This window comes from Terrapene carolina, unplaced genomic scaffold (assembly GCF_002925995.2).
Source record: "Terrapene carolina triunguis isolate 2854851 unplaced genomic scaffold, T_m_triunguis-2.0 Scaffold58, whole genome shotgun sequence".
In the NCBI taxonomy this organism is placed as follows: Eukaryota; Metazoa; Chordata; order Testudines; family Emydidae; genus Terrapene; species Terrapene triunguis.
The window spans coordinates 57,505,176-57,532,296 of NW_020664409.1; the positions used below are offsets into that span (position 1 = coordinate 57,505,176).

At 43.7% G+C, this 27,121-nt stretch overlaps 1 protein-coding gene across 1 annotated transcript in view; it reads right to left on the reverse strand.

Moving 5' to 3' along the window:
• Positions 1-26,660, reverse strand: part of SLCO5A1 (solute carrier organic anion transporter family member 5A1) — a 124,581-nt gene extending 97,921 nt beyond the window's left edge. The window contains exons 1-2 of the mRNA XM_024206018.1: positions 26,580-26,660; positions 23,553-24,992 (exon numbers count right to left, since the gene is read on the reverse strand). Coding sequence (XP_024061786.1) covers positions 23,553-24,591 — 1,039 coding nt within the window. The 5' untranslated portion in view covers positions 24,592-24,992; positions 26,580-26,660. The remainder of the gene's footprint in view (positions 1-23,552; positions 24,993-26,579) is intronic.
• Between the last annotated feature and the right edge of the window lie 461 nt (positions 26,661-27,121).

A 27,121-nucleotide genomic window follows, 5' to 3' on the forward strand; every position in this document is an offset into this window, starting at 1 on the left:
AACTGGACCCAGGACCGATCCCTGCAGGACCCCACTCCATATGCCCTTCCATCTTGACTGTGAACCACTGATAACTACTCTCTGGGAATGATTTTCCAATCATTTACACACCCACCTTATAGTAGTTCCATCTAGGCTATATTTCCCTAGTTTGTTTATGAGAAGATCATGCGGGACAGTATCAAAAGCCTTAGTAAAGTCAAGCTATATCATATCTACTGCTTCCCCACTCTCCACAAGGCTTGTTACCCTGTCAAAGAAGGGTATTAGGTTGGTTTGACATGATTTGTTCTTGACAAATCTATGCTGACTGTTACTTATCACCTTATTATCTTCTAGGTGTTTGCAAATTGATTGCTTGATAATCTGCTCCATTATCTTTCCGGCTACCAAAATTAAGATGACTGGTCTATAATTCCCCAGGTTGTCCTTATTCCCCTTTTTATAGATTGGCACTTTATTTGTCCTCTTCCAAACTTATGGAATCTCTCCCATTTTCCATGAGTTTCCAAAGATAATCGCTTATGGTTCAGATATCTCCTCAGTCAACTCCTTGAGTATTCTAGGCTGAATTTCATCAGGCCCTATAATAAGTTTAGGCCTTAATATGGGATATAATAATTTCAAATTTAGTTTCAACCGGTCTATTTTTTTTAAAAACTAACGTATTTAATTTCAATTTTAAAAATCCAATTTAAATTTAAAAAATCTGATTAAAAATAAAATTAAATATCATTTTTTATTCACCCTGCGTGGCAGTAACGGAAGTAATTTATTCATTTCTTTCAATACATGAAAAGCCTCTTAGAATATGAACATTTAATTTATAAAAAATGTCCCCTTTTTCTGGGAGATGTGCCACAAGGAAGGCAGGTCATGATTCCAAATATGATATCAAACTAAAATCCACCCATAAAAAAAGTGCTATAAATACATGAGCCATTCAGCTAAGTATATCACATGTTTTAAAAATCCTAAGGCTAGCGGAGTGAGGGTTTCAGGCAGTTGTTAAAAATATGTGTGTCTAACATTAGATGTGTGCTACAGCTGCTGCTTTTCAGAGCTGTGGAAAAAACCATTGAAGACAGATGTGACTTAGCTAATGTTGCATGTACTGTCATGTACACTCTCTGCAGCAGTCACTGTCATTATCTGTAACAACACCTTTTCTAACACTCTTATTCAGTATGCAGTATTGCATACTATACAGTGTATGTATGAGGATAAATTGTGAAAACTTCTTTCATTGAATAGTGCATAGCTACAGAGAAATGAAGAGGAAATTTAAGAAATCAAATTCTTACTGAAAAACAGCCAGAATTTGTCAGAAATACGGATTTCATAAACAGAACCATGCTCTTTCAGAAGAAAACATCACTACACATGTAGAAGGAAGATGTCTAAAAGACTGCCTTGGTGTGCCTTGCAGAAATTTGGGGAATGCTGCAAGGCATTACTAGACTGTGTATATTCTACATCACTACAGTGCATAGATCCTTTTGTAAGTATTTTGAGGATCCTGTAGTTCAAAATTCCACCAGTTGTGTTAATTTACTCTACTTTTAAGCTAATGGCACAATACCAAATACATTCAGCTTGAAAGAGCCCTAAATGCTTTTAAAAATTTAGTGCTATAAAATTTAAAGTGTCATCAAAATAAGACAACCCAGATGTTTTTGCCCAAACTTTTCCTTGTTACAGAAATAATTAAATTAAACCCTTATGACCCTAGATCAGTATTTTGAATTATGCCTCAGGTGTACAAAATAGATTAGGTGAGAATATACACTAGCCATTCTAGCATATAAATAGATGTATTCAAGTAAGCATATTTTAGAACTTCTTCATCTTATATAAAAGTTGATGAAGGTGTATAGCAATAGACAATGTGCACAGTAAAATAATATTATAAAGCTCAACACACACATTTTTCTGCCCCAACTTTACTCACACGAGAAGCCCCAATGACTTCAATAGGACTATTTGTATGAGTAACTGCTGATCCATGTAAGCGGTGGCACTCTGGTCATTAATGATTCTCTAAACAAAACTGGAAAGTCTGTGGCTGTTTCCTTGCTGCTGTCTCTGAACCAAATACGCCCTATGGAAATTCTACTGAAATTAGGGGTGATGCACAGGGAGTAAGTCAGTGCAGAATTTAGCACTTTATTAATAAAGTACTGCTGTGGAATGCCATTGCTGAAACATTTACAAAATGTCAAAACAGGTAAGTCTGCACTACAGTGACAGCATTCTTTGCAACTATGGGAAACAACCACAACATTCTTACTCTATAGGCTAGTAGAGACTGAGTATACCATGAGTGACGTACTAAGTCTCCTGGGGGAAGATAACAGCAAACAAAGAGCTTCACTGACAGTAGCCTCAGAAAAGGGATGCATCGTGCTTTTCCTATTACAGGATGAGTGCTAGTTAAAACCAACCAGGAAAAGAGAGTAAGAAGAGAGCATAACAGTGCATCTCAGAATTTCAAGCCATGTAAGAATGCACACACTAAGGACTGAAGACTTTTGCCACCAAACCCAGATCTGTTAACAAGGAAACATGACACCATTTATCCGCTTTTATCAAAGTGTAAAAGAAATTTAGGTTTTATATTTTTCCTGAAGCTTTAACAGTGGTTTGTTGGTTTATGAAATCTTTAGCAATCCCAATGTACTTTTATTCTTTCAAGCTATTATGTATACTTGGTATAGAAACCGCAAGATGATTTGCCCATAGTTGTAACATTTTGGGGATCACCCAGACCAGTAAGGGGTTCTGTCAACTCCTGCCTTGTAACTTTGGGTGTCTTAACGCTATGCTGCTATAGCTCAAAACTCTGAAACCAGTACCCAACCTTCCAACACAAAGGTCTCACTCTGGCTTCCACCTGCCTAGTTACCCCTTCCAAAGTGACCCCAATAGCCCTTCGGGTCCTGAGTCTCCCAAATCCGTCCCGAGTTCTTAACTATCAAACACTAAAACTTTTCCCTTCTGATTCATCACCCCCTGTGATGTTATTGACATAAACTGTGATGATATAGATCATTCTTGCAACCACTGTTATATATTTGCAGCAAATATCGTACAAAGGTTCTGTGTAAGGTGTCTATGAAAAGGTTATGATTTGCTGGTTAAGATTATGTTATCTGTATGTGTGTATCATTTTTGTAGTTGAAGTTATGAATATTGACTATGTACTTGTATCTCAATGTGTTTTGATTCTAAGTAGCCTCAGTGAAGCATTTGGTCAGCTTTTTGAGAAAGGACTATTCTCTGTAAGTGCCCAATCAAGAAACACTTAACTAACAATGGACTTTGGGAGACGTCAATCCACATCTGAGCTTTCCTGGGAACGTTCAGACTAGTATGTAAACAATGGCATCGGCCTGTAAAGAACTGAGTCATGCATGGACATGTGACTTGCCCATGTGACTCCAAACTCCATCTTGCTGCTGTGATCTTCCACTGGGCAGAGAATATAAAAGGCTGCTACATCTCCTCCATCTTGTCTTCAATCCTGCTTCTGACCTCTGCTTTGCTACAAACTGAAGCTCTGAACAAAGGACTGAATGACCCATCTCAGCTGTGGATGTATTCCAGAGACTTGATTTGTGCCTGTAGCTTATTCCATCACTGCTACAAGCCTGAACCAAGAACTTTGCCATTACTGTATATAATTGATTCCATTTAACCAATTCTGGATCTCATCTATATCTTTTTCCTTTTATGAATAAACCTTTAGATTTTAGATTCTAAAGGATTGGCAACAGCATGATTTGTGGGTAAGATCTGACTTGTATATAGACCTGGGTCTGGGGCTTGGTCCTTTGGAATCGAGAGAACCTTTTTTCTTTTACTGGGGTATTGGTTTTCATAACCATTTGTCCCCATAACGAGTGGCACTGGTGGTGGTACTGGGAAACTGGAGTGTCTAAGGGAATTGCTAGTATGACTTATGGTTAGCCAGTGGGATAAAACCAAAGTCCTCTCTGTCTGGCTGGTTTGGTGTGCCTTAAAGGTGGAGAAACCCCAGTCTTGGGCTGTAACTGCCCTGCTCTAAGCAATTTGTCCTGAATTGGTACTCTCAGTTGTGTCTCGCCAGAGACAGCATCATTACACCCCCAAGGAGTGAAACCTGCCCCGAGTTATCAGTTCTCTTGGGGTTGCACAATCCACCAAAATTGCACACCAGAGACCTGCTTAGGGTACAAATAAACAAAAAGGTTACTTAGTAGAAAAATCACAAATTCAAACATTAAATAGGAAGAAAAAGCAAATACATAGAAGTTACATAGCAAATAACCATAAAGACGCAACCTCAGGTTTTACACTTCTGTATTAACTATATTCCCTTCTCTAATACAAGTTATCTATGGCCTTTTAACAGTATACCAGCATGCCCTCTGTCACAGGGATCCAGTGTTTCATTGACAGCAGCCCACTTAGATGCTGACCCTCCATTTCTGGACAGCCTGCACTTCAAAGCCCTTCCCTTTTATCATGGGTTGCAGATTTTTTTTCATTCTTTCCACTGTAGTGCCTCAGTGTAGACACTACCTACACCGATGGGAGGAGTTCTCCCATCAACATAGGTAATCTACCTCCCCAAGAGGCAGCAGCTGGGTCAACGGAAGAATTCTTCCAACAACCTAGCACTATCTACTCCGGGGGTTAGGATGACTTAACTACATCACTGAAGAGTGATTTTTTCACAAGCCCATCCAACATAGCTGGATCGACCTAACTTTTTAGTGTAGACCAGGCCAGACAATGGTAATTCATGGTTACACTGAGCAGGGGAAACCCTCTCCTTCCTTAGATTTTCAAGACTGGGGTTCTCTTTTCAATTTCAATGTCCTTCCATTAACTTTGATGGGCTACCCCACGGGCTGGCCTGAGCCCTCCCCACTGCCCACCCACACGTGGGGCCAGCCCTCCCCGGGGCCACCCGAGGCCCCCTCTGCCACCACACACACCCCCGCCCCGGGGATGGCCTGAGCCCTCCCTGCCTCCCGTCCACCAGCCCGAGCCCCCCCCCAAGCAACTCTTCCTAGTCCTCCCTCCAGCGCTGGGCTGGTGTTGCCACTCGACCCTCCACCCCCCGCATGTTCTTCCACACCCCACTAAGGGTCACCCCCCACTTTTTTGGCAAAACTGGGCATTTGTCGAGTTTGATCTTGCCAACTGGTGATCAGTTGGCCAGAACAAATGGGACAAATGCACAGTTTTGTCAAAAAAGTTGGGATAGCTGGGACAGGCCCTAAAAAAGGGACTGTCCCGGCCAAAACGGGACATATGGTCACCCTACTGTGAGGTGATACTGTAGTTGTACTCTAGTTACAATTACCTACACATAAATACATGTATCCATTCATAACTATATACATACCGCCTAATGGCCATCAAGGTCAGGTCAGAACATCACACGCTTTCATAAAAGACCTTACTTGACATATATTTATACACAATAACTTTGTATGCAACCAGTTGATTCAATTGATTATTCTGTGAGGTTCAGACTCCCTGTTCTCTCCTTGAAGTGTCTGGACCCTGATTTTCACAATAATTTACAAAAATAAATTAAAAGTTGCACAGATCTATTCCTGCGCTCCTTGAAGTCAATGGCAACACTCCTGTAGATATCCATGATTTATTAACCTTCTGAGTAGTAACTTTTTCTTGCTTACACGCGACATTCAATTTAGTCCTCAGAAGTGCCAAGTTTTCATATCTATCACTCTTCATGAGCACAAACACATCAATATTAAAAAAAATATTGAGAATTCTTTACTATATTTTAACTTGTTTTATATCTAAACAGACATTTAACTCCTCCATGCCATGAAGCACTAGTGCCAACTTCACATTTTCTTAAGAAGAAGATAGTTTTCAGGTAATACGTTCTGTTTGAAACCCTTAGGATAACCCATAAGACAGTTTAAACATTTTGTACAGAATAAATTATTTTATGATTTGTTTTTATATTATCTAAATATTTCATATTAGGAAATATGATGAATTATACAACTCAGATTCCCAGTGGCATTTTTAAAGCAATTGTATCAGTTATAAATATGAATACTTAGAGGGCTTGATTGCAGCTAACACAACTATTGTGAAACATTAGCAGCTCTAACTGGAAAGAAGGAATTAGTTAAAATGAATATTAAGAAGTATTATAGAACTGGCAGATGAAAATGCCAAGTATGTTTACCAAAAAACCGCTCTGAACTGATGGCACTGACTTGTGCTCTCTTAATACTTGCTTCACAATTCCACATAAGAAGATTAATGTCTATTTTGGCACTATGTATAACAAAAATCAGCACAAGTATACACTACATAACCAAAAGTTTGTACCAAAAAACTGAACCATATAATCACACTCACACATTTACTTTTCAAGTCAGGTCTCCCATATTAGAAAGCAACCAGCTGATGGTTCACCTAAATCCATCAAGTTGTCTGTTACTCACAGGCAAGTCAGAAAAATGTGAACAGGACTTTTTTATTTTTAGTTTCTGAGGAAAATGCAGCAAGGCACATATCCAAGGGAAGAATTTTGTCTTTCATATTATTTTTCAGTACTTTTGCATACAAAAACCTCACAATACAGCACAGATGCTGGACACTGGCTCCATTCTTTTTTCACCAGCCACGCTGAGGGCACAAAGGCAACAAAGAATAGCCCTATCACAACATCCAGAGATTTCATTGACATAATAGCTAGTTCTATGCCACCAACTCCCTCAGCGTGTGGGTGGTTTCTGGACAGGCCAGGGATGAGGCTGGACCCAATCTAGCCTAGAGGAGTCACTCTAGCAACCGGAACTTGGGGCAGCCCTTAGGCCCAGAGCCTAGGTTCCCCCCGCACAACACAATTGGGCTGAAATGGCTGAATATCTTTATTAAAAGAGAAAGGGAAAGTTCATAGTATTCCTGATATATTACTCCATTGTTTATTTTTTTCTGTCAAATATAGGAAGATGTCTACCTTCTAACTTAAACCTCACTGATGTCAACACTTCTAACACAAGTATTCAGCAACCCATGCAGTATCTGTACAAGGTCTCTCTCTTCCAGTTTGCAGACACACTTTCTCCACCAATACCTCCACACAACTTGGACAGTATGAACAATCAAAAGGGTACTTCTCACACCTAGTGACCCATAAGCATGGTATCATGATGGGGTCCTTTTGTTAGTCTTGACAGTTATTCTTGCAGTTTGTCTGCTTCTCTACATTTCTTCAACCATAGAGAACTATAACAGTGAGCTTTTTCCAAAGTTGTATTCGAACCATGCTAGGTTTTTGTTTGAGGGGAAAGGGGAGGTTAATGATCTAATTCTGTTTCCTTACATTAATAAATCAAATATTCCATTTGCTACTTAAAATCTTACTACTTCTTACAATGGCCCAGATTCTAACTGTGTCAGTGGAAATCTGGAGGGACTCATAACTGTACCCCACGCTCCCCGCCCCCTTACCATGCCGCTCAGAGCACCAGGACTGGCAGCCACGCTGCCCAGCCAAAGCCAAATGAAGTAGATTGTGTATTCCTTCATTTGTCTCTGGCGACCATCCTCTACCATCCTAATCTTGGGTTGGAAAGGAACAAATGGACTCATTATCCTTTAACAGCCTTTCTCATCCCCCTTTTCCATTAGCTTCCCTGGCTGTTAATCCCAGAGACTAGTCAATCAGTTTGATCTCATTTCACATAGAAGGGCTGATCTCCTTTTAATTGTCACAAATGCTAGTCTGGTCTGTTTGACTGGCAGTTGTCCCATCTAGTCTTCAAGTAGGTTTTTCAAGGTGAACTGGCTATCCACTTTCTGTTTGGAGAGACTCTAAACACCAGTGGGAAAAAGGTTCAAGCCATTCCCCTGAAAACCTCTCGCAAAGGGCCCCCAAAAGCTTCTAATTCTGAGCCATGATTGACAACTAAATCAAGCCAACTTGCCCTCCTCCCTTCGCAATGCGGAGTGGAAAGGTGTGGAGCTGACTAGAGGGATGTCAGGGCTTTGTACTCTTCTGTACCTGTGGCTTCACCTCCAGAGCAGGAGCATTTTGGTATGAGAGAGATTACTTCTTCAAAGATACCTCCCTTCCTTCTGTGCTCCAACAGCCACTAGAGCAGCCATGGAAGGAAACATAGGGATGTTATCGTCCATTCCCAGCTACTTATTTCTCCTCCTGTTGACTGGTTTTAGGATGGCCAGAGACCAGTCAAGAGATTTGTCTCCCTATCCACATCTATCACAGGGATTTAAGATCACCCAAAATAAAAACCAACTCAGGTATGGATATTAGAAACAAGGTAAGTAAATGGGGTATGCTATAAAGGACTCCCAATACAGGTAAGCAAGGTAAATAGGTAAAGGTAACACTATAATTATACTGACAGTGACCAAAAAGGGTTCACAGAGCACCAGGACTGGCAGCCACGTCGCCCGGCCGGAGCCAGCCACGCCGCTGCGCTGTCTAGAGCACCAGGGCAGGCCGGCGGCTCTCACAGTCGCGCTGCCAAGCAGGAGCTTGCAGCCCTGCCACCCAGAGCGCTAGCGGCATGGCAAGCTGAGGCTCCGGGGGAGGGGTCAGGGTCTAGCTTTCCCGGCCGGGAGCCCAGGGGCCGGGCAGGATGGTCCCGCAGGCTGGATGTGTCCCTCAGGCCAAAAAGTTTGCCCACCTCTGGTTTACTCCCTTCCCAAGAAAGGTCCCAGGTGAGGGGTATGGAGGACTTAAAAGGTCTCTACCATTTCTTGCAGCTTGTGTCTGAAACCTCGACCTCACAACTCAGATTGGGTCTGGAACCGACCAGGTGACTCAGCAGGGTGAGGAGTGGACCTCAGGCAACAGGTAGGTAGTAACTCTGCTTGATGCTGGCGATTCTTCTTCCTCCTTCCCTGCAGCGTCGTGGGTGCAAGTAAGATCCAGATGAGAGGGTGGCAGCTAGCACCTCACCCTTGCGTGCAAGTGTGTTAAACCCTCCCACAACCCTAAGGCGCGGTGCTCTGTCTTATGCACCTGAGTAGAACACACTGCTGTGGTCCAGCACTCTGCCACTCAGATGGGCAGCAGCTTCCCTCTGACGTGCTAACCCTTATATGCCCTGTTGTTACTGGGCAGATCACGTCACATGGTTGCCCGCCTTTCAGTAGAAAGGGCGGGAAACTATACCTGGGGGGGGGAGAAGGGCAGCCAAGATGGATTCTTAGTTGTTGTTGTCTGGAATTCAAGAGGGCGTGTGGGTATTAATGCCAAAATAGAAATACAGAAATTCTCCCCCTACAGTCCTGCGGTCAAGAGAGCACACGCAGAACAGCAACACCTCTGTAAAATAACATAATTACCGCTCCATGAAAGTATTCAATCATTGAAGCCGATGACGGATCCCAGAGCAATATGGAGCCCTCAGAGATCCAGGTAAGTGCAGGTGCCAGTTAGTGCAGGTGCCAATTTTAGAACATGGTTACATGCTCTAGGCTACTCCTTTTTTAGCTCTGCTATTGAATAATTATTCAACAAGGACTGAATTGTGGCATTAAGCCTCAGTAACGCATTGTAGAGTGAGTAGTTCTACCAAGGCAGTACAATCTCAAGAAAATATCATGCCTCACGCTGCCTCCTGCAGAGCACAGAAGTTTCACCAACCTTAAAGCGGGAGCAGCATACACTCCCCTCATCTCCATGGCCACCCAACTCCCATGACTGGTGAAGAAAAAAGGCACAGCCAAGGCCTCACTACTTCCCTCTGCCTCTTCAGTACTCTCTATACACAGGCTAGCCAGCGGCATGAACACTCCTCTTGAGTCTGGCACCTGTGAGAGGAAGCAAGGTTCCCTGTGCCCTCTCCCTCCATCAGTGGTGGCTGAGCACAACCCAGTCCTTGAGTTATGTCATCAACGAGATCTTGGTAACAAGTCTGGGAAAATAAAGCTCATCACGGCTGTTGTTATGATGTCTTGTCTTTTCTAATCTTGTTATATAACAGAAATACTGTTTATGGCACTGGATTCTAGGTGCAATAAATAACTTTTGTGATTATAAAATACCAGAGCTTTGCTTCAGCCAACCTCAAAGTCATTTATTGCCTTCAATTACTTCATTACTATTAACATTATTACTGAAATAAAGACATTTCTGACTTCTAGAATTTCACTTTCTGAAGTTCCTATTTTAAGCCAACATATTGAAGACTCAAAAAAATATCACATATTATCTATATTCCCCCCAGAGAATAAATTTCCCAAGGGATACCCTCATTGATCCTTTTGCAAGACAGCCGCATTAAATCAAGTCTATATAAACTGCTCATCAGGTACACAGAATCTACAGTCCTTAATATTTCATTACACTAGTAGAAATTATGTTATGTTTGGAAATAGGAGGGTTATAAACTACTACTGAACTTTTTTTCACCACAAACAGCTTAAATTCCCTATTAAACTTGCACTTCATTGCCTGGAACTAACAAACTGAAAGACACAATCATTTTAAAAATCCTATTTAAAAAAAATATTTTCCTTGCCTGTGATGCTAGTAAATTAAATTATGGAAACAGAGAGATTTTATGGCCCCAAATCTCAGCACTGTAGCTCAGGAGGTGCAGAAAAAAAGGGGGAGGGGGCGGGGCAGAGACGGGTTTGATTCACCTTTGTATCTTCTAAATTCTGAGCCCTGCCAGGGGCCTCCCTGACCTCCAACGCAATTTAGAGCACCCCGCGGGCTCCTCTGAGTTAACTTAACCTTACTGGTCACCGGTAGGCTACTCCACTAATGCAGAACAGCTGAGGGCACTGTGCTCTGGCCAGGCCCCTATGCCAGGAGCTACACAGGAGGTTGATACAAGACTGTTCCTCCAGCCCTGTACTGGTGGGAGGAAATGTGTCCCCTTGACATGTGTTCATGGTGGGGGATGAGGAGGGAGGAAATGTGTTTTCCCTGTCCCCCACCCCACATGTCAAGGGGATTTCCCAAAGGGGCAATCTCCCTGGATTCCTATGCCTTTATGCCACCAGAGCAATGTAAAGAGACCACAGTGTGGCCTAAAAATCTAATTTACCTTTCATTTTGTTTGTTTGCCTTTTCCATCGTTCTCAGGCTGAACACTGAACGTAGACTAGCTTAACATCAGTCACTAATGAATTTCACATTCACGTTTTCACGTACTGCTGCAATAGTTCAATGCACAGCAAGGGAAGTCTCAATGGAACAAAAGCATTTTTTTTTAACAGCAAGTCTTTTGATTTGTCTTATATTTAATAAAACTTATTTACAGAAAATAAATTTGTGGCTATTTTAACAATTCCTCTTTAAATATACATACAGAGAGCATAACTTGCATCAAATGTCTGATAATATATATAGTGGGTTTCCAATCTACCATTCTCTTACATAGAAATGAGGCCTTGCTTACACTATTCCACTAGAGTGTATCAGTTTAGCAACCACCCCCGTTCCCTTGAGAGTTATTTCACCATCTCCTCTATCTCAGCTACACTAATGTACCTCACAAACTGATTCGCGTGGAGCTCCAGTTTTCAAATATTAATCTAAACAGAAATAGGGTGAAAGAGAAGTTGATCAGATCTAAAAAGAGAAGGAATAATGATAATGCCCAGATAAAACCAAGTTCCCCAAGCTCATTCTAAATCAGGGGTAGGCAACCTATGGTACGCGTGCCGAAGGCAGCATGCGAGCTGATTTTCAGTGGTACTCACACTGCCCAGGTCCTGCTCACCAGTCTGGGGGGCTCTGCATTTTAATTTAATTTTAAATTAAACTTCTTAAACATTTTGAAACCTTATTTACTTTACATACAACAATAATTTAGTTATATATTATAGACATAGAAAGAGAACTTCTAAAAAGGTTAAAAATGTATTACTGGCATGCGAAACCTTAAATTAAAGTGAATAAATGAAGACTCGGCACACCACTTTTGAAAGGTTGCCGACCCCTGTTCTAGATCAAAACTAACCAGTATACTGGTTCTGCATTTTTTACATTGAATGTCCATAAAATAGCAAGTATTAGCTTTACTTTGCCACTACTGTTTTTTAAAGTCCTTGGTGGCATTATTCCTGGCTACATACAAGACTTACTCCTTGAAACTTTAATTTGCAGGTATCAGCACTCTTAAACCACCCAGTCTGGATCCTACCACCAGTTGTGAATAGGCGAATGCCCAGTCGAAAAGGGACCCAGGCAGCTCCAGTCAGCACCGCTGACCAGGCCATTAAAAGTCCAGTTGGCGGCACAGCAGGGCTAAGACAGGCTCCCTGCCTGTCCTGGCTCCCCACAGACCCCGGAAGCGGCCAGCATGTCCCTGGGGCCCCTAAGCACAGGGGCAGCCAGGGAGGCTCTGCGAGCTGCCCTCACCCAAAGCACCAGCTCCGCAGTTCCCATTGGCCGGGAAGTGCAATGGGATCTGCAGGGGCAGCACCTGTAGGCAAGGGCAGTGTGCGGAGCCTCCCTGGCAGCCCCTGCGCCTAAGGGCCGCAGGGACATGCTGGCCGCTTCCGGGAGCCGCCTGAAGTAAGCACTACCCAGAGCCTGTATTCTGAACCCCCTCCCATACCCCAACCCCCTGCCCCAGCCCTGAGCCCCCTCCCGGCACCCAAACTCTTTCTCAGAGCCCGCACCCTGCACTCCGAACCCCTCGGCCCGAGCCCGGAGCCCCCTCCTGTATCCCAAACCCCTCAGCCCCGGCCCCAGACCAGAGCCTGCACTCCCAGCCAGAGCACCCCAACCCCCTGCCCCAGCCCTGAGCCCCCTCCCACACCCCAAACCCCTCATCTTCGTCCCCATCCCAGAGCCCACACCCCCAGCTGGAGCCCTCACCCCCTCACGAACCCCAACCCCCTGCCCCAGCAAAAATGAGTGAGGGTGGGGGAGAGCAAGTAAAAGAGGGAGGGGGGATAGAGTGAATGGGGGTGGGACCTCAGAGAAGTGGCAGGGCAGGGGCGTGGCAAGGGTGTTCGATTTTCTGCAGTCAGAAAGTTGGCAACCCTAGTTCTGAAGTTAGCAGGGGATCCCTGCTTTTGCTTTGCTGAGCCCACTTCAAACGTCAAATGAAAATTAAGCTAGTAGAAGACGATGGATGCTGGATCCCCACTAACAGATGTGCCATAATGTAGAGAGAAGAGATTTTTAATGTTAGAACAGTAAGTATTAGATGCATTCCAGAATATTATTTATTAATACAGTAGTGCCTAGGGCCCCAATCAACAGACAGGGCTCCATAGTGTTAGGTTCTGTACAAACAAGAAATAAGAGAACTGTCCCTGCCCCAGGGAACTCACAGTCTAGCCAAAGAGCTTTCTCTATGTTTGGATTATATTATATGTAATTAAACTTCCTAGGTTCAAAACAGGGAGGCTTTAAGATAGCTCTCCTTCTACCTTCCTGCCTATTTAAATCCCTCCCTCACCCCACAAAAAATATGACATGTATTTCCAGTACAAATAATAAAGACTAAAGTGCTCTGAAACAAACGGGGAATTTTTGGAAGAGGTGAACTTAAGTGTCTTTACATAGGTGTGAGGTGTATGGGAAATTACAAGAGGAGCCAGAAGTAATAATAACTAAGAGTATGACTGAATGGTTTTAGCTGAAACTCGCTGAGATGCTTTCCATAATTGGGATGTGGACACTGATGAGTACGAACTACAGGAGAGACACAAAGGAAAGAAGAAGTAGAGGGAGGCACTATCTGTCAGAAACACTAGGTAAAGATTAAATGAATTATCAACAAAGTGGATATGTGTTGCCTAGAGTGAATGACAAATGTTGGGGCCAACTAATGAGGTGTAAGAAATAACCGAATATTTTACTCATAACTACCAAGATATTGATTGAGTAACAAATACAGCTATGGATCATCCAAAAGACTGTTATATTATGTAGAGGACAACTTAATGATTCAGAAGGGAAAGAATCCGCCCACCCCAAAAAAGCCATCCCTGCTTCCGGAGGTGCCCCAAATTTTCTGGTGCTCTACGCAGCTGCGATGCCTAAGGACAGCCCTGCCCACACTCCCCGGCCTCTGCATTCAAATAATGGCGGGGCCAAGGCAGGCGTACCGGGCGGAGGAGCTGTATGCGCAGCACCCTCCCACCAGTGCTGTCCCAGGCCCGGCAGGGGCCCCAGAGCACAGGGAGGAGGCGGGGGCCGTGCCACAGAGGAGCCCAGCTGTCCGCAGCGTGCAGCGGCACAGCAACCGGAAACTCCCGGGCCTGCCGCTGAGCCTCCCCCTCTCCCCCCACTAAGTGGTACGAGCCTCTGGGGGGAGGAGGTGGGGCCTGAGCGGAGCCTCAGTGCCTGAGAGCTCCTCCCTTCCCCCGTCCCTGGCAGGAGCCCTCAGCTGGCAGGCAGCTGGCCCAGAGGAGCAAGTGGGCAGGCGGGTGGGGGGAGAAGGGAGCCCTGGACCCGCCAGCTGAGAGCAGCCAGGTGGAGGGACTGGACTGGAGAGGAACCAGCACCACGGCCACCTGGCTGCAGTGTGCATGGAGCATCGGGCCTGGCCAGCGCACAGCCCCCTCTTTGGCGGGCCACCCTGGGCACCCGCCCCGGCCACCCACCCCAAAAAGGCCATCCCTGGTCCCTGTGGTGCCCTATGCAGCCGCATATGCTGCGTATGCCTAAGGACAGCCCTGTATATATGCACCACCCAATGTCCCACAGCTGAATACCACATACTATATAACTAAACCTTCCGGTGGGACTAAACAAATTGGATAGCTATTCTTAACAAAAGCCCTTTTGCTTAAGAATTTGCACTGGTCTAGGAAGCAGAGGGTCATGAATACAAATCTTACATCTCATGATTAACATTAATTACTCTGTGTATTCACAACCCTTATTACTGAATACCCCAGAGAGGTTGCACATGCTGGGAACAGAACCCAACTCTCCAGTAAAGCAAACCCAAGTCTCCAGACAGTTAGATTTTGTAGAGTCTTTCTGGGAGGCAGTGGGCCTAAGTACTCAGTGATGGTCTCTGTAAAACGGGGCTACTCATGCATATGTAGCCCTCCGTTTCAGTGCATTACATATCGCCCTCCAGTGGGTGGTCCGTAGAGGATAACAGCCTGCTGCCAGCTTTGATGTTACCCCTTTAGTTCATTTTGGTAGAGGTCTGTGCTACACTGCTGAGGGTCTATATCAGGGGTGGCCAACCTGTGGCTCCGGAGCCACATGCGGCTCTTCAGAAGTTAATATGAGGCTCCTTGTATAGGCACTGACTCCGGGGCTGGAGTTACAGGCGCCAACTTTCCAATGTGCCAGGGGGTGCTCACTGCTCAACCCCTGGCTCTGCACAGGTCCTGCCCGCACTCAACCCCTTCCCTCCCTGCCCCCCAGCCTCTTGCACACCACAAAACAGCTGATTGGGAGGTGCGGGGAGGCGCTCATCGGCGGGGCTGCCGGTGGGCAGGAGGCGCTGGGAGGAGGAGGGGAGCTGATGGTTGGGGGGCTGCTAATGTATTACTATAGCTCTTTGGCAAAGTACATTGGTAAATTCTGGCTCCTTCTCAGGCTCAGGTTGGCCATCCCTGGTCTGTAGGGACGTAGGGAGGGGAGACAAAGTTGTACACTGTAGAATTGTTTTATTTTTTAACCTAGGAATTTACATTAAAAAAAATCAGGTTAAAATAAAATTACTCAGGTTGTGAAATCAAGCACTCAGAAGTCAAAAAATGTCGGAATTAGAGCTGCCCATGCAAACTTAATTTGGTTTCTTGTACCATGCATTATGATACAATTGTTAATTACATGAGCACATACTTTTTTTTTTTTTCAACAGAACCCCTGCAACATTCAGTCCACAAGAAAGATGTTTTCAAGGAATAAATCAGCATTGTGTAGTAAGTAAGGCTGTTGTATGTAGCACCTCCTACTTCATTTGATTGTGAATGATCATCAAACTTGCCATAAACATGCTAGGTGCTTTGAAAGTTCAGGTCATAGGGTTGTTAAATTAGGCACCCAAATCATTGAGACACCCAAAATTGTTGGGCACTTTTCCAAGTTATTGCCTTAATCTCCTTATGCCTTCATTTCCAACATGTGAAATCCCTCCCTGCCTCACAGAAATGTTGCAAAAATAACTTTATTAAGGTTTGTGAGGCTCAGATACTACAGTGATAAGTGCTATTAAAATCCATAGGAAATCAATAATTCTGTATTCAAAGCAAGGTTTAGAAAGATGGTGTTCAGCGAATGAAGTATGGTGTCACACACTGAATGGTGAGGATAACAAGAAATACTGAACAGCTGTCTCATTGACTGAGCACTGTCCACCTTGTGCAACGATAAAGTTGATCTGGTCTCTTTAAGATTCTCAGGAACCACAGCAAACTCCCTCTAGGTCAGGGATCTCAAACTCAAATCACCACGAGGGCTACATGAGGACTAGTACATTGGCCTGAGGGCCGCATCACTGAAACCTTTTCATAGAATGATACAAAAGTATAGTCAAAAATGAAAAAAAATGAAGAGTAATATAGTATGCCATTAAAAGTCAATGTACTGTATTAACTTTTTTAAAACCATAATGCGAAAAGTCAGTGCTAATTTTGACAGTCATTTCATTTTTGGCCACTTAGCTGGCAGCGTTTTGCATCAACCAGAGCACCAATATTAGGTTCGATATCCTGAGATGAAACCAGTCTCAGTGTTGCTTGCAAATTGTACCACATTCCATACAAAAAACTACACTAAGAGAATGTTAAGACTGCACAGTTAAGCACACGTGCCAAAAGTAGGGTTGCACACACAACTTTTTCTCTGCCCCTTTGAGACTATGTGTTATCATGTAATCTTTTAATTACAGGGTCATGTACTGTTTCTCATATAATACACCTCTACCCCGATATAATGCGACCCGATATAACACGAATTCGGATATAACGCGGTAAAGGAGTGCTCTGGGGGCGGCGGGGCTGCGCACTCCGGTGGATCAAAGCAAGTTCGATATAACGCGGTTTCACCTGTAACGCGGTAAGATTTTTTGGCTCCCGAGGACAGTGTTATAATCGAGGTAGAGGTGTATATACCTTTTTTCTACACTCTTAAATTGTATAGCATCTTACAGTGATTTTTCTACTAACTTTTATTGCGTTGTCACAGTAGCCCAATATATGCTTACTAGCAAAGGACTTGCCACTTATCATAAACTTGAGTGGCTAAGTATGAGTGAGGGTGAGCAAATGTGTGTTGTGATGGGAAGCTGTGTTGATTTGTGCCTGCAAAAAACCCCACTCCACCCCTTCCATGAGGCCTCGCCCCTGCCCCACTTCTTCCCACCCCTTCGCCGCCCCCATTCCAACCCTTTCCCCAAAATCCCAGCCCCAACTCGGCCCCCTGCCTGCCCCTATTCCAACCCCTTCCCCAAATCCCTGCCCTGGCCCCGCCTCTTCCCCGCCTCCTCCCCTGAGCGCGCCGCGTCCCCGCTCCTCCCCCTCTCCTTCCTGGAAAGTCCTAAGTGCCACCAAACAGCTGTCTGGTGGTGGGAAGCTCTGGGAGGTAGGTGGAGGAGCGGGCATGCAGCGTGCTCAGGGAGGGGGAAGGGCGGGGGGGAGGGGAGCTTGGCAGGCCACAGGAAATAACTCTGCAGGCTGGCCGCGTGTTTGAGACCCCTGCTCTAGGTCCTCACATCCACATTGCATCTAAATCTTGCTGATTTATTCTGCATAACATCTCTCAGATACTGCCTTTCAAATCCACACAGCTAAAACTCTCACCTAAACTCTCATCACCTCACGCCTCCATTACTTCACACACTTCTCTCTGGACATGACAAATGCAATCTTACCCAGCTCATACCCATCCAGAATGCTGCTGCTAAAATGATTTTCCTAGACCGTTGCTTTGACCACATCACCCTCTCTTTGAATCCCTCCACTAGTTCCTCTTCTCTACTGCATCAATCACAAGCTTCTCATATTCACTTTCAAGGCCTTTCTCAGCCTCTCCCCACAGTACAGTACCTATCGTCTCTCATTCACTACTGAGCTGCCAATGCTCACCTCTGATCAGGCACCATGTCAGTCCCCATTGTCCACTAGTTAAAATTTTCAAACAAGCTCTTTCGTGCTTTCTCCCATGCTTCCCTACACATTTGGGAGGTGCTTCCCACAAAGCTACCTCATTATCCACCTTCAAATCCCTCCTCAAAACTCTTCTTTGCCGTGATGCCTACAAAAAACTCAACAACAGCTAAGCTGCTGGCATGCAGAGACCACTGCTTGTCATGCTGACCAATATTGTCTCGTTTCCTTGAACTCTTCCATCTGTCTATATCCATCTGTTGTCAGTTGTCTTATTAGACTGTAAGCTCCTTGGGTGGGGGACGGGGGACTGTCTCTTTGTTATGTGTTTGTACAGCATCTAGCACAATGGGCTCCTGGTCCATAACTAGGGTTCATATAAGCTATGGTAATACAAATAAATAAATAAATAGCAGCACATAAAGGGCCAAATGCCAAGCTCCAGATCCCATCCTCTAGTGGCATAAGCTGCCTGAACTCTGATGGCATAGGCTCAAACGTGAGTGGAGCAGAATCAGATGTGCTGATTCAGCACTTATCCTGGGCAGCTTCTAACAGTGGATTGGTTCACTGAAGCCCAGATTCGATTTACAGCTGCCCTCCGCCAGTGGAACTATTAGAGGAGCAGGGCAGTGGTACTGCTGGTGCAGGTGCAGCTATTTGCACTCTTTTCCTGTACCCGTGGAAATGAATCTGCTTGCAAACATAACTAGAGATCTTACGGGGAGTACTTTTACGCATTTCATGAAAAATATATGATGGGCACATACAATAGTTAACTATGAAACACTGATAGGTCAAAGATTTCAAAGTAAAATGAGAGTATTAAGATGGCCTAGCTGACATTCTGAATCCAGAGATTCATTATGAAACTAAGGCAGGAGTCAAACTTTTTTTTAAATCAGTCAGATATTATTTCCCTACAGCTTGGGAAAGGATAAGTTCCTTTGGCTCCCATCCCAGCTATCTGTATCAAGTGCATTTACAGAGGCTTTATCCAATTTTCCAGACAGTCACCCATAACGCTTTATCCTTGCAGAAACAGTAATTATGTTCTGAAAACTGAGGTTACCCTATACTAAAATTAAACTGTTTTATGCATTTTAACTCGTACTCCATCATAATCAGTCTAAAGCGTTCTGGAATCTAAAAATGTAATATGTCTCATACAAAGGCTAATTCATTCTGTAGTCATTTTAGTAAAGAACCTTAACTTCTATCAAAATACTGTGTTAATATAATGCTTTTTTAATAAAAACTGAAAATAGCTTTCCACACATACAGAAACTCACAAAGTAAATATATTATATACTTTAATGTGTAAATGAGCAATTTCTTTTTATATAGTGTGTTGCCTGCTTTACAAAAGTTATTCTACGACTGAAGTGCCTAATAACACTCTCCCTATCAAATGCTCAATATCTCATTTTTTCACGCGATAAATTATAATCAAGAGCCACAAGTGCGTGCACAAATCATGGTTCGTTAAGCCATCCAAGTACTCCTTCACTGGATCGTTAGAATTACTCAAGGTGTAAGTCAGTTTTAGAATTTGTCAGTTTGCAGGAACGGTGCCAAGAGTACACACAAAAAAAGAAAGAAAGAAAAAAAAGTTAAGATCCAATCCAGTTCCCATTGAGATCAATGGGAGTTTGCCATTGATATAAATGCGAGTAGAAATTGGCCACTTCTGGATAATTTGCATATATCAGGCCATTGAAAGCAGACATGTCTCATAGTAACAGAACCTACAAGGAAGAGAATGGAGTACTGAATAAAAATAACGAGAAGTCCTTGTGGCACCTTAGAGACTAACAAATTTATTTGCTTATGCCCAAATAAATTTGTTAGTCTCTAAAGTGCCACAAGGACTCCTCTTTGTTTTTGCTGATACAGACTAACATGGCTACCACTCTGAAACCTGAATACAAATAACCCACTGATTGCCCGCTTCTGTCTTGGATTCTGCTGCTTTGCCTCTTCTTCTCTTTCTCAGGTGCCTGCCATGACAGTGACTTTTTCAAAGACATGAAGGCCTCCAAATTTCACATCTTACACTTTCTCCTATTCATATGTTGGCACAAAAGGGTCAACAGGTGTATAGGAGCACGTGGAATCAATGCAGCATTGCTGTTACAGAAAATAAACTTTTTTTTTTAAAAATGAAAGAAAAGAGTATTTACAGCACTGTGCAAACTGCCCAAGTACACACATCACTGCTTGGCACCTTTGTCTTAATAAAAATGACATACCACCTTGTAAATTGGCACAGTGCCATCCTGACAGATGGGCTGAAGCGTAGGCAGCCAAGAGACTATGTATAAGCATCAAATGTGTTTTCTGAGAGCAGGACTTCCAGCCAGGAATGTTAAAACAGCTGTCCACCCTGAGCTTGCATGCCTACGCTTAAGAGGATATGCTATTGCCACTCAACCCGTGAGCTGGATTAATTTAGAAAATAAATAAAATAGCTTCCACAGCCACATAAGGTGAGTTTTCGTAGAATCAGGATTAGTGATCTGCAGGGGCTTTACAGAATTACAATTAGTGTAAAAATGGGCGAGCCTTAAAGGGTTGTAAGAGGTTTTAAGCGCTAAGGTTTTGCAGAACTTTTTTAAAGTTGTATGGTTGTAAAAAAAAGTCTCAATTAAGAATATTTTTCTGAGTAAAATACTCAGAAGAGTACAAGTTAAATTATCTATGTCAATGTCTTTATATTTTGAAATATGAAAGATATTTAAAAAAAAAAAAAACACTCTCCTCACTGAGATATGCTTTACTAAGCATCAGCTCATTGTTTTTTCTCTTCAGAACATCTCTCAGCGACCATGACCCCTCATTGAATTGAAAATTGAATATTACATACCACAGATGTGGGGGTAATACCCACGTGACTAAATAACAGAGCCATTTGATAAATGCATTTATTCTTCACCGTCAGCTACCTTGCCTGCCTTCTGCCCATTAATCCATCTCATCATCAGGACTTCTAAGAGTTCAAACCTCTGAGCAAGTCTCAAATAGCCTTATTTGTTTAAATCAATAGATAAATGTTTTCTCTTTTTCCAAAAGATGAAATATAATATCACGTTTACCCACATAATATCACTGATCTAAGCCCCAAATGTGCAACATTCAGTCCTGAACAAGTGGCAGCTTTAAAAGTCCAATATATTACTCAATCCCACAGAGCTTTACACTGTTGAAGAGAGGCAATACCCAGATTTCCAATGGAAAACAACACATTCTTATAGCCCTGTAAGGTCCTGAGATATTGGACTATATACAGCTGTGATTTTTATATATATATATATATATATATATATATATATATACACAGCAAAGCTATTTTAGCAATTTTAGAGGTGTTTTTATTGTATTCACTGAAATTTTTCTCCCCATAATCCCTATACTGATGGATGCATTGGCTAAATTGTTCAAATGTGGGTGCCTAAAGTTAGGCACCTAAATTCAAATTTAAGCATCTAAATAAAACATCTTTTTATGAGTTGTGCATCCGTAGCAAAGAATCTGAAGCCAATAATGTTGCAGTCAGGGTAAGTCAAAGCAAAATCAGTCCCATAACTCCAGGCTCACATCCATTTCTTCATACATCTCCAATTCCCTTTTGCTTTGTTAATTTAAAAGGCAGTCTTTCAAAACTTTGATTTTCTTTGTATTTTCTTTTATTTCAATATCCTCCACTCAGAGCACTTGGGCAAGCAGAACACTTTCACTACTAACACACAATTTCAGAACCCTGATCTTGCTTCCCTCTTCACCCAGGACTCAAAGACTGTCCTTCTGCTTTTTTGCTTGCCACAGAAATCTCTCTCCTTTCCGTGAAAGTTTCAAATCCTTTTCTCTGCCACTACAAGCTATAGTTACTAATCCTGACCTGATTGCTTACCTCACTTCCAAACACCAAGAAAGCTCACTCCATGCTACTTTGCATTTCCACATCAACACCACTTAGCCAGAGGGGAGGAGGGAAAGGGAAGGTACTCTGTTGCCTACTCAATATTTCACTATGATGATTTGTGACTGATAAAACATACTAGGTCTTTTTTGAAAACCAGCACTGTCCAAAACGCCTTGGGTTTTGTAAAGACACTGCCTAGAGAACTAGCTTAAAAATGGTTCAGGGCACAATCAAATTGCTGATGAATAAGTCAAAAGGAACAAAAATAGTGATCCTGGGGCCTTCCCCATGTGATCTAATATTTCTGCTGAATACAGTAATTACATGCATACCTTCTCACTTCATTAGGCATGTTTCATTCATGAATGCCCATTTTCCATGGAACTATTGCTTTTAAGGTTAACGTGAAGGAAAAATAATTTAACTTGAGGTCAATAATAATAACTCTACAAAAACAGTAATAATGAGCATCCAAAACCATTTAGTAGTCCTCTCAATCCCTCAGAGCCTCTGCTTTCCTTTAAAATAATACAGTACAATGTAAGCAAGCTTCATTTCGTACAGGATAACACAAAATACTACTGTAAACTTGAAAACCAGTGCACTGCTTCCCCCATAAGCACATTGGGAGTGCTAGTCATGATCTCTAAAAGCCTAACTGGTCTGTGACTCAATTATCTGAACGATCACCTGTCTTCCATCATTGGAATGACTATCCACTGGGTCACTCTCGCTATCTCAGGATTAAACTAGCAAGGGCCAGGTGCCGGTTGTTCTCTGGGGGTGACCCAATACCTCCCTATCAGCTGTCCACCAAAATCTAAGGTTGGAGAACTTCAGGACACAGCCTGACATGCATTTCTGGTCAAGTTTTTGATTGATTTAAGGTTCATTTTAAGAGTTGAGTTGGGGGGGGGGGGGTTGTTTAATTCTGTGACCTTTCCATGGAGGTTGATTATTTCCCATTATTTTATTAATGTTTTTTAAATTACGTAAAGTTTTCAGATGATTTAGTGATGAGTGCCAAAACACATTTCTAAACAAGGATAAATAAATATTAGGAAAATAAAGTATGTTATTCAAATATGACAGCTCTTCCACAAAATGTTATGACTCTATGGTAAAGATAGGTTAGCTGAAGTTTTGAAATACAAGGCTTCATTATTATCAAAGATGTCTTATGGAACATTGTAAACTGTAAAATAACATTTATTTCTGAAAAACTGTTACCTACTATTGTTATTTGTAATCCCAAAAAATTACTATAACTGACAAAGATTAGAGAAAAAGACCCGCTGTACATTTGAGACCATGTGTGTGTAGTCAGTGTCACGGTTTCTCAAAAACAGGTGACACTAACTGATTATATATAAGAGAATTGGTCAATACAGCAGGGGAGAGAAAAAATACATTAAAAAATGTCACTATTACACTACAAAAAGTAGCAGGGAAACTCAGGGCAGGTATAATACCTGGAACTAACTTTAATTCATGTTTTGAAAAGGATTAGATTTTGAGCCAATGGTGTCCCTTTAAAAAGCTTACAGTTATTTTTACTAAGATGCCTTACCTAGGTACAGTGATGCATTTTCTTTCTTGACATTGTCATCTAAGTAGGTTGGTCCCAGGGTGTAGATGGGTGTGGAGCCCATGCCAATGAGAATTTGGGCACAAATGAATAAAGCTACATAGAGGGAGTGATCATTTCCACCTGAGTCCTTGACACAGGCTGGTGACTCCAAATGGTCTTTGGCGGTATTATTGCCAGTCACGCACAAGCCCTCGTTAGAGAGGGAAGAGTTCAATTCTTGGATCTGATATGGTGGAGAGATGAAATGAGGTAAAGAAAAAAGTGCAGCCCCAAGAGCAATGAAAAACCCACCTACGGCAAGCCAGAGTGGCCTCCGTCCGCGCCCCCCAAAGTAACTGATGAACACCACGACCACCAGACTACCAATATCAAAACAGCTGACCAGCAGCCCAGACTCAGAGCTTTTCAAACTGTACCTCCTCTCAATGGTGGTAATAACACTGCTCAGATACCCAGAGACCATTAAGGACTGAATGAAGGTCAGAAAGCACATGCACACCAAGAAGAAACGGGAATCTGTCAACACCACGCTGAGACACTTTCTACCTGGGAGAGCTAGCAACGTGGAAGCTGGGGAAACACCTTTGCTTGTGCCAGCAAAGTTATTACAGTCTGTCCTCTCAGTAAAACTCCCGACCCCTGAAAAGCTGGAGGCTGTGAAAGAAAACACAGTCCCAGAAGCAGCAGCAACAGCACCGTTACTGTGAGCTGATTTGTCGGTGTCAAGGCCACATCTCAGGTCAGACCTCTCTTGGAAACTGCGCAAGAAACTCCGTTTTGTCTCAAGGAGGGTGCTTTGTGTTGTGGTAATCCGAGGAGCAGACCTGTTCAGAGCTGGCAAACTTCTGGACCTGAAGCTCTCTGCTTGATCCTCCGGCTGCTGTTCTCTGGGGGAGAATGGGTGCTGCTGCTTTATCGCCGGCAACGCCATGCTGGCAGCAACTCTGGTTTGCGTTAAGTTAAAAAACAAACAAACATCGAACACATTGTATTGTTCAGTTAGAACCTCCGTTGCCATTTCATCATGTAAACCCAAGGAAGTGTAACATATTCTCTGTGGATTTACTTCCCCAACTCCAACACACAACTAACCATGGCACATATCAATGTATAGGAGCACGTGTCTAGCGGTGTCCTTTGTGGCTCCATCCTTCTTAGCGCTTCTTAGGGAGCCGTCCTAGCAGCCGAGCTATGAACAGCTTGGACGGTGCCGCTATCCTTCTGCTGGAACATTTCCCACGTGGATTAATTCGCCACGTTTAACAATGAAAAAGTGCCAGGGTGCAAGGTGCAGCCCAGCCTGGGCAAGGGAGAGCTCTTGGTCATCTGCATCTTTGCCTCTTCCTATCCGCAGGCTGCAGCGGGGAGGCTGTTGGCACGGAATCCTGTTTAAAACCTCCTGATGGCAAATCTGCCAATCTGTAATGCAGAGAGATCAAGCAGAAGGTCAGCGAGCTGCTTTTGTCCTGCTTTGCCCGGAACTAGCTCCCAACTGCAGCTCCCCGACCTGAGGCTAGAAAAGGACATGAAGGGCTCTGTTGCCAAGCTCCCTCTCCGCTCCTGAACAATAAGAGCAGGACGTCTGAGACCCTTTCCCAGCAATCGTATACCCCCCTCACCCCCACCCACTCCCTTGACTCTGTCCAGTTTAAACCTTCTCTCTTGTAATGGTCTCATAGTTAACTTCTCAATTATGACTCACTCAGATTCATTTTATTTTGAGGGAACTAATTATAACCATTTCCCACCCCCTACTGGATTGCTCCCACTGAAATAGAAGAATTGCAAGACATTTGAACACACTGAGTTTATGTTATTTGTGAAAACAAAAGTACAGATATTTGTATAAGATGAATGTGCATATATACATATATATCCATGTGACTCATTCAAAGAGAGATCCTGTTATTTACAGCCAAATGCATCAGCAAAAGGTCAACATACCAACTCCTTTATTTTCAGTACTAAAAATAAACACACTGGAATAAATATTCAATTACAAATATCAGAGACATTGCAGACTGTCTGTATCCCACACTGAGTTCGCCCGGCTAGCTTCCTAATTTACGGAGACTTGGAAATCGTGAGCGGTATTTCTCAAAACAAGGAAAAGAAAAGGACACAGGAAACAAAGAGATTCAGAAACACGACTCTCTCTAGACACTCATCTGATGCACAAATGCAGCACATGCAGCACACTGAAAAGCAAACAGGTTCCTTACAATACACACAGATGCACTTGGTACATACACAGGCACAAAGAGCTAATGCAGCTGTAACTGCATGCACAGATTACATGCATATGCATAGACTTACGATACATATACAGAATACATGCAAACACTCATATGTAGCACACACACATGGTAATCAGTGTACTGCTAGTGAAATATGTCTCTGTGTGTCACCATCTGGGAGAGTAACTGCTGTCCTTTATATGTCAGCTCCCCTTTTGTCAGCTCCACTTTGTGAAACCAGTGAAGACAGACACAAATGCTCCCCCCCCACACACACACACACACTTTCTCCCTTTCAATGTGAGGAGGTGGAGGGTATCAGTTCAACTCAGCAGCTGCCACTGCCATACAACTCGTGCAATAATTTCCATGTACTTAGCGTGTGCAATGATCCACATACAATAACGAGCATATCTCCAGCCTGTTCTCACAGTGTGAGCTGCATATACACACACAGAGCACGTTCAATGACTCCCACACTATCTCCATGTAGCTAGCATGTGCAGCAACTCCCGTGCAACAATGTGCATGTGCTGAAGAGCTCGCGTGTCTCTGCGGTGAGTGGCTCCCAGTTACAATCTGCATGTGTTGTATGTTCAGCGACTCCCACATACTATTTTGCGTGCCTGTCCAATGTCTCCTACTCGACCACGTTCGGATATACCAGGAGGGGGAAGCGCGGCACGAGGGAAGCTAGAGGAAGGCGAGTCAATGAATCCCATTAGGGCTCCCAGTACCAATAATAAAGAAGAAAGAGTCTGTTACTCACCCCTCAGGGCGGGGCGCTGCGTCAGGGGAAGGGGCAGGGAGGGCAGCAGCTGGGCCCGGGTCGGCGCAGTCCTGGAGCCGGGAGCTACACACTGAGCGGAGCAGCGCACGCAGGCGCACCGGGACAGCCTCCTGGGCGGAGCGGGAGGGGCGCGGGTCTAGCGGCGGCTGCCCCTGGGAGGGGCTCCGGGGAGGGGGGGCTGCTTGGGCTAGTGCCCAGGAGAGTGGTTTGCCCTGAAGAGAGATGCGCCCCCCCCCCGTAATGCGCACCGATCACTAAAGGAGCCAGTTAGGCCATTTAGCAGTAGCCCTGTGGGTCCCGGGATATTAGCGAGGCAACATCTTGTACTGGGCCAACTTGGTGGCTGGAAAGCGTCTCTCTCTCACCATCAGAAATTGGTCCAATAAAAGCTATGACCTCACCCACCTTGTCTCTGAAGTATTCCTAGGAATATAGAAATTGCCATATCATCATGGGCAGCGCATGCATCTCCAGCTGGGGGAGGCTAGCCCCCAGCCCCGCCTCTTCCAGGTAAGCCCCCT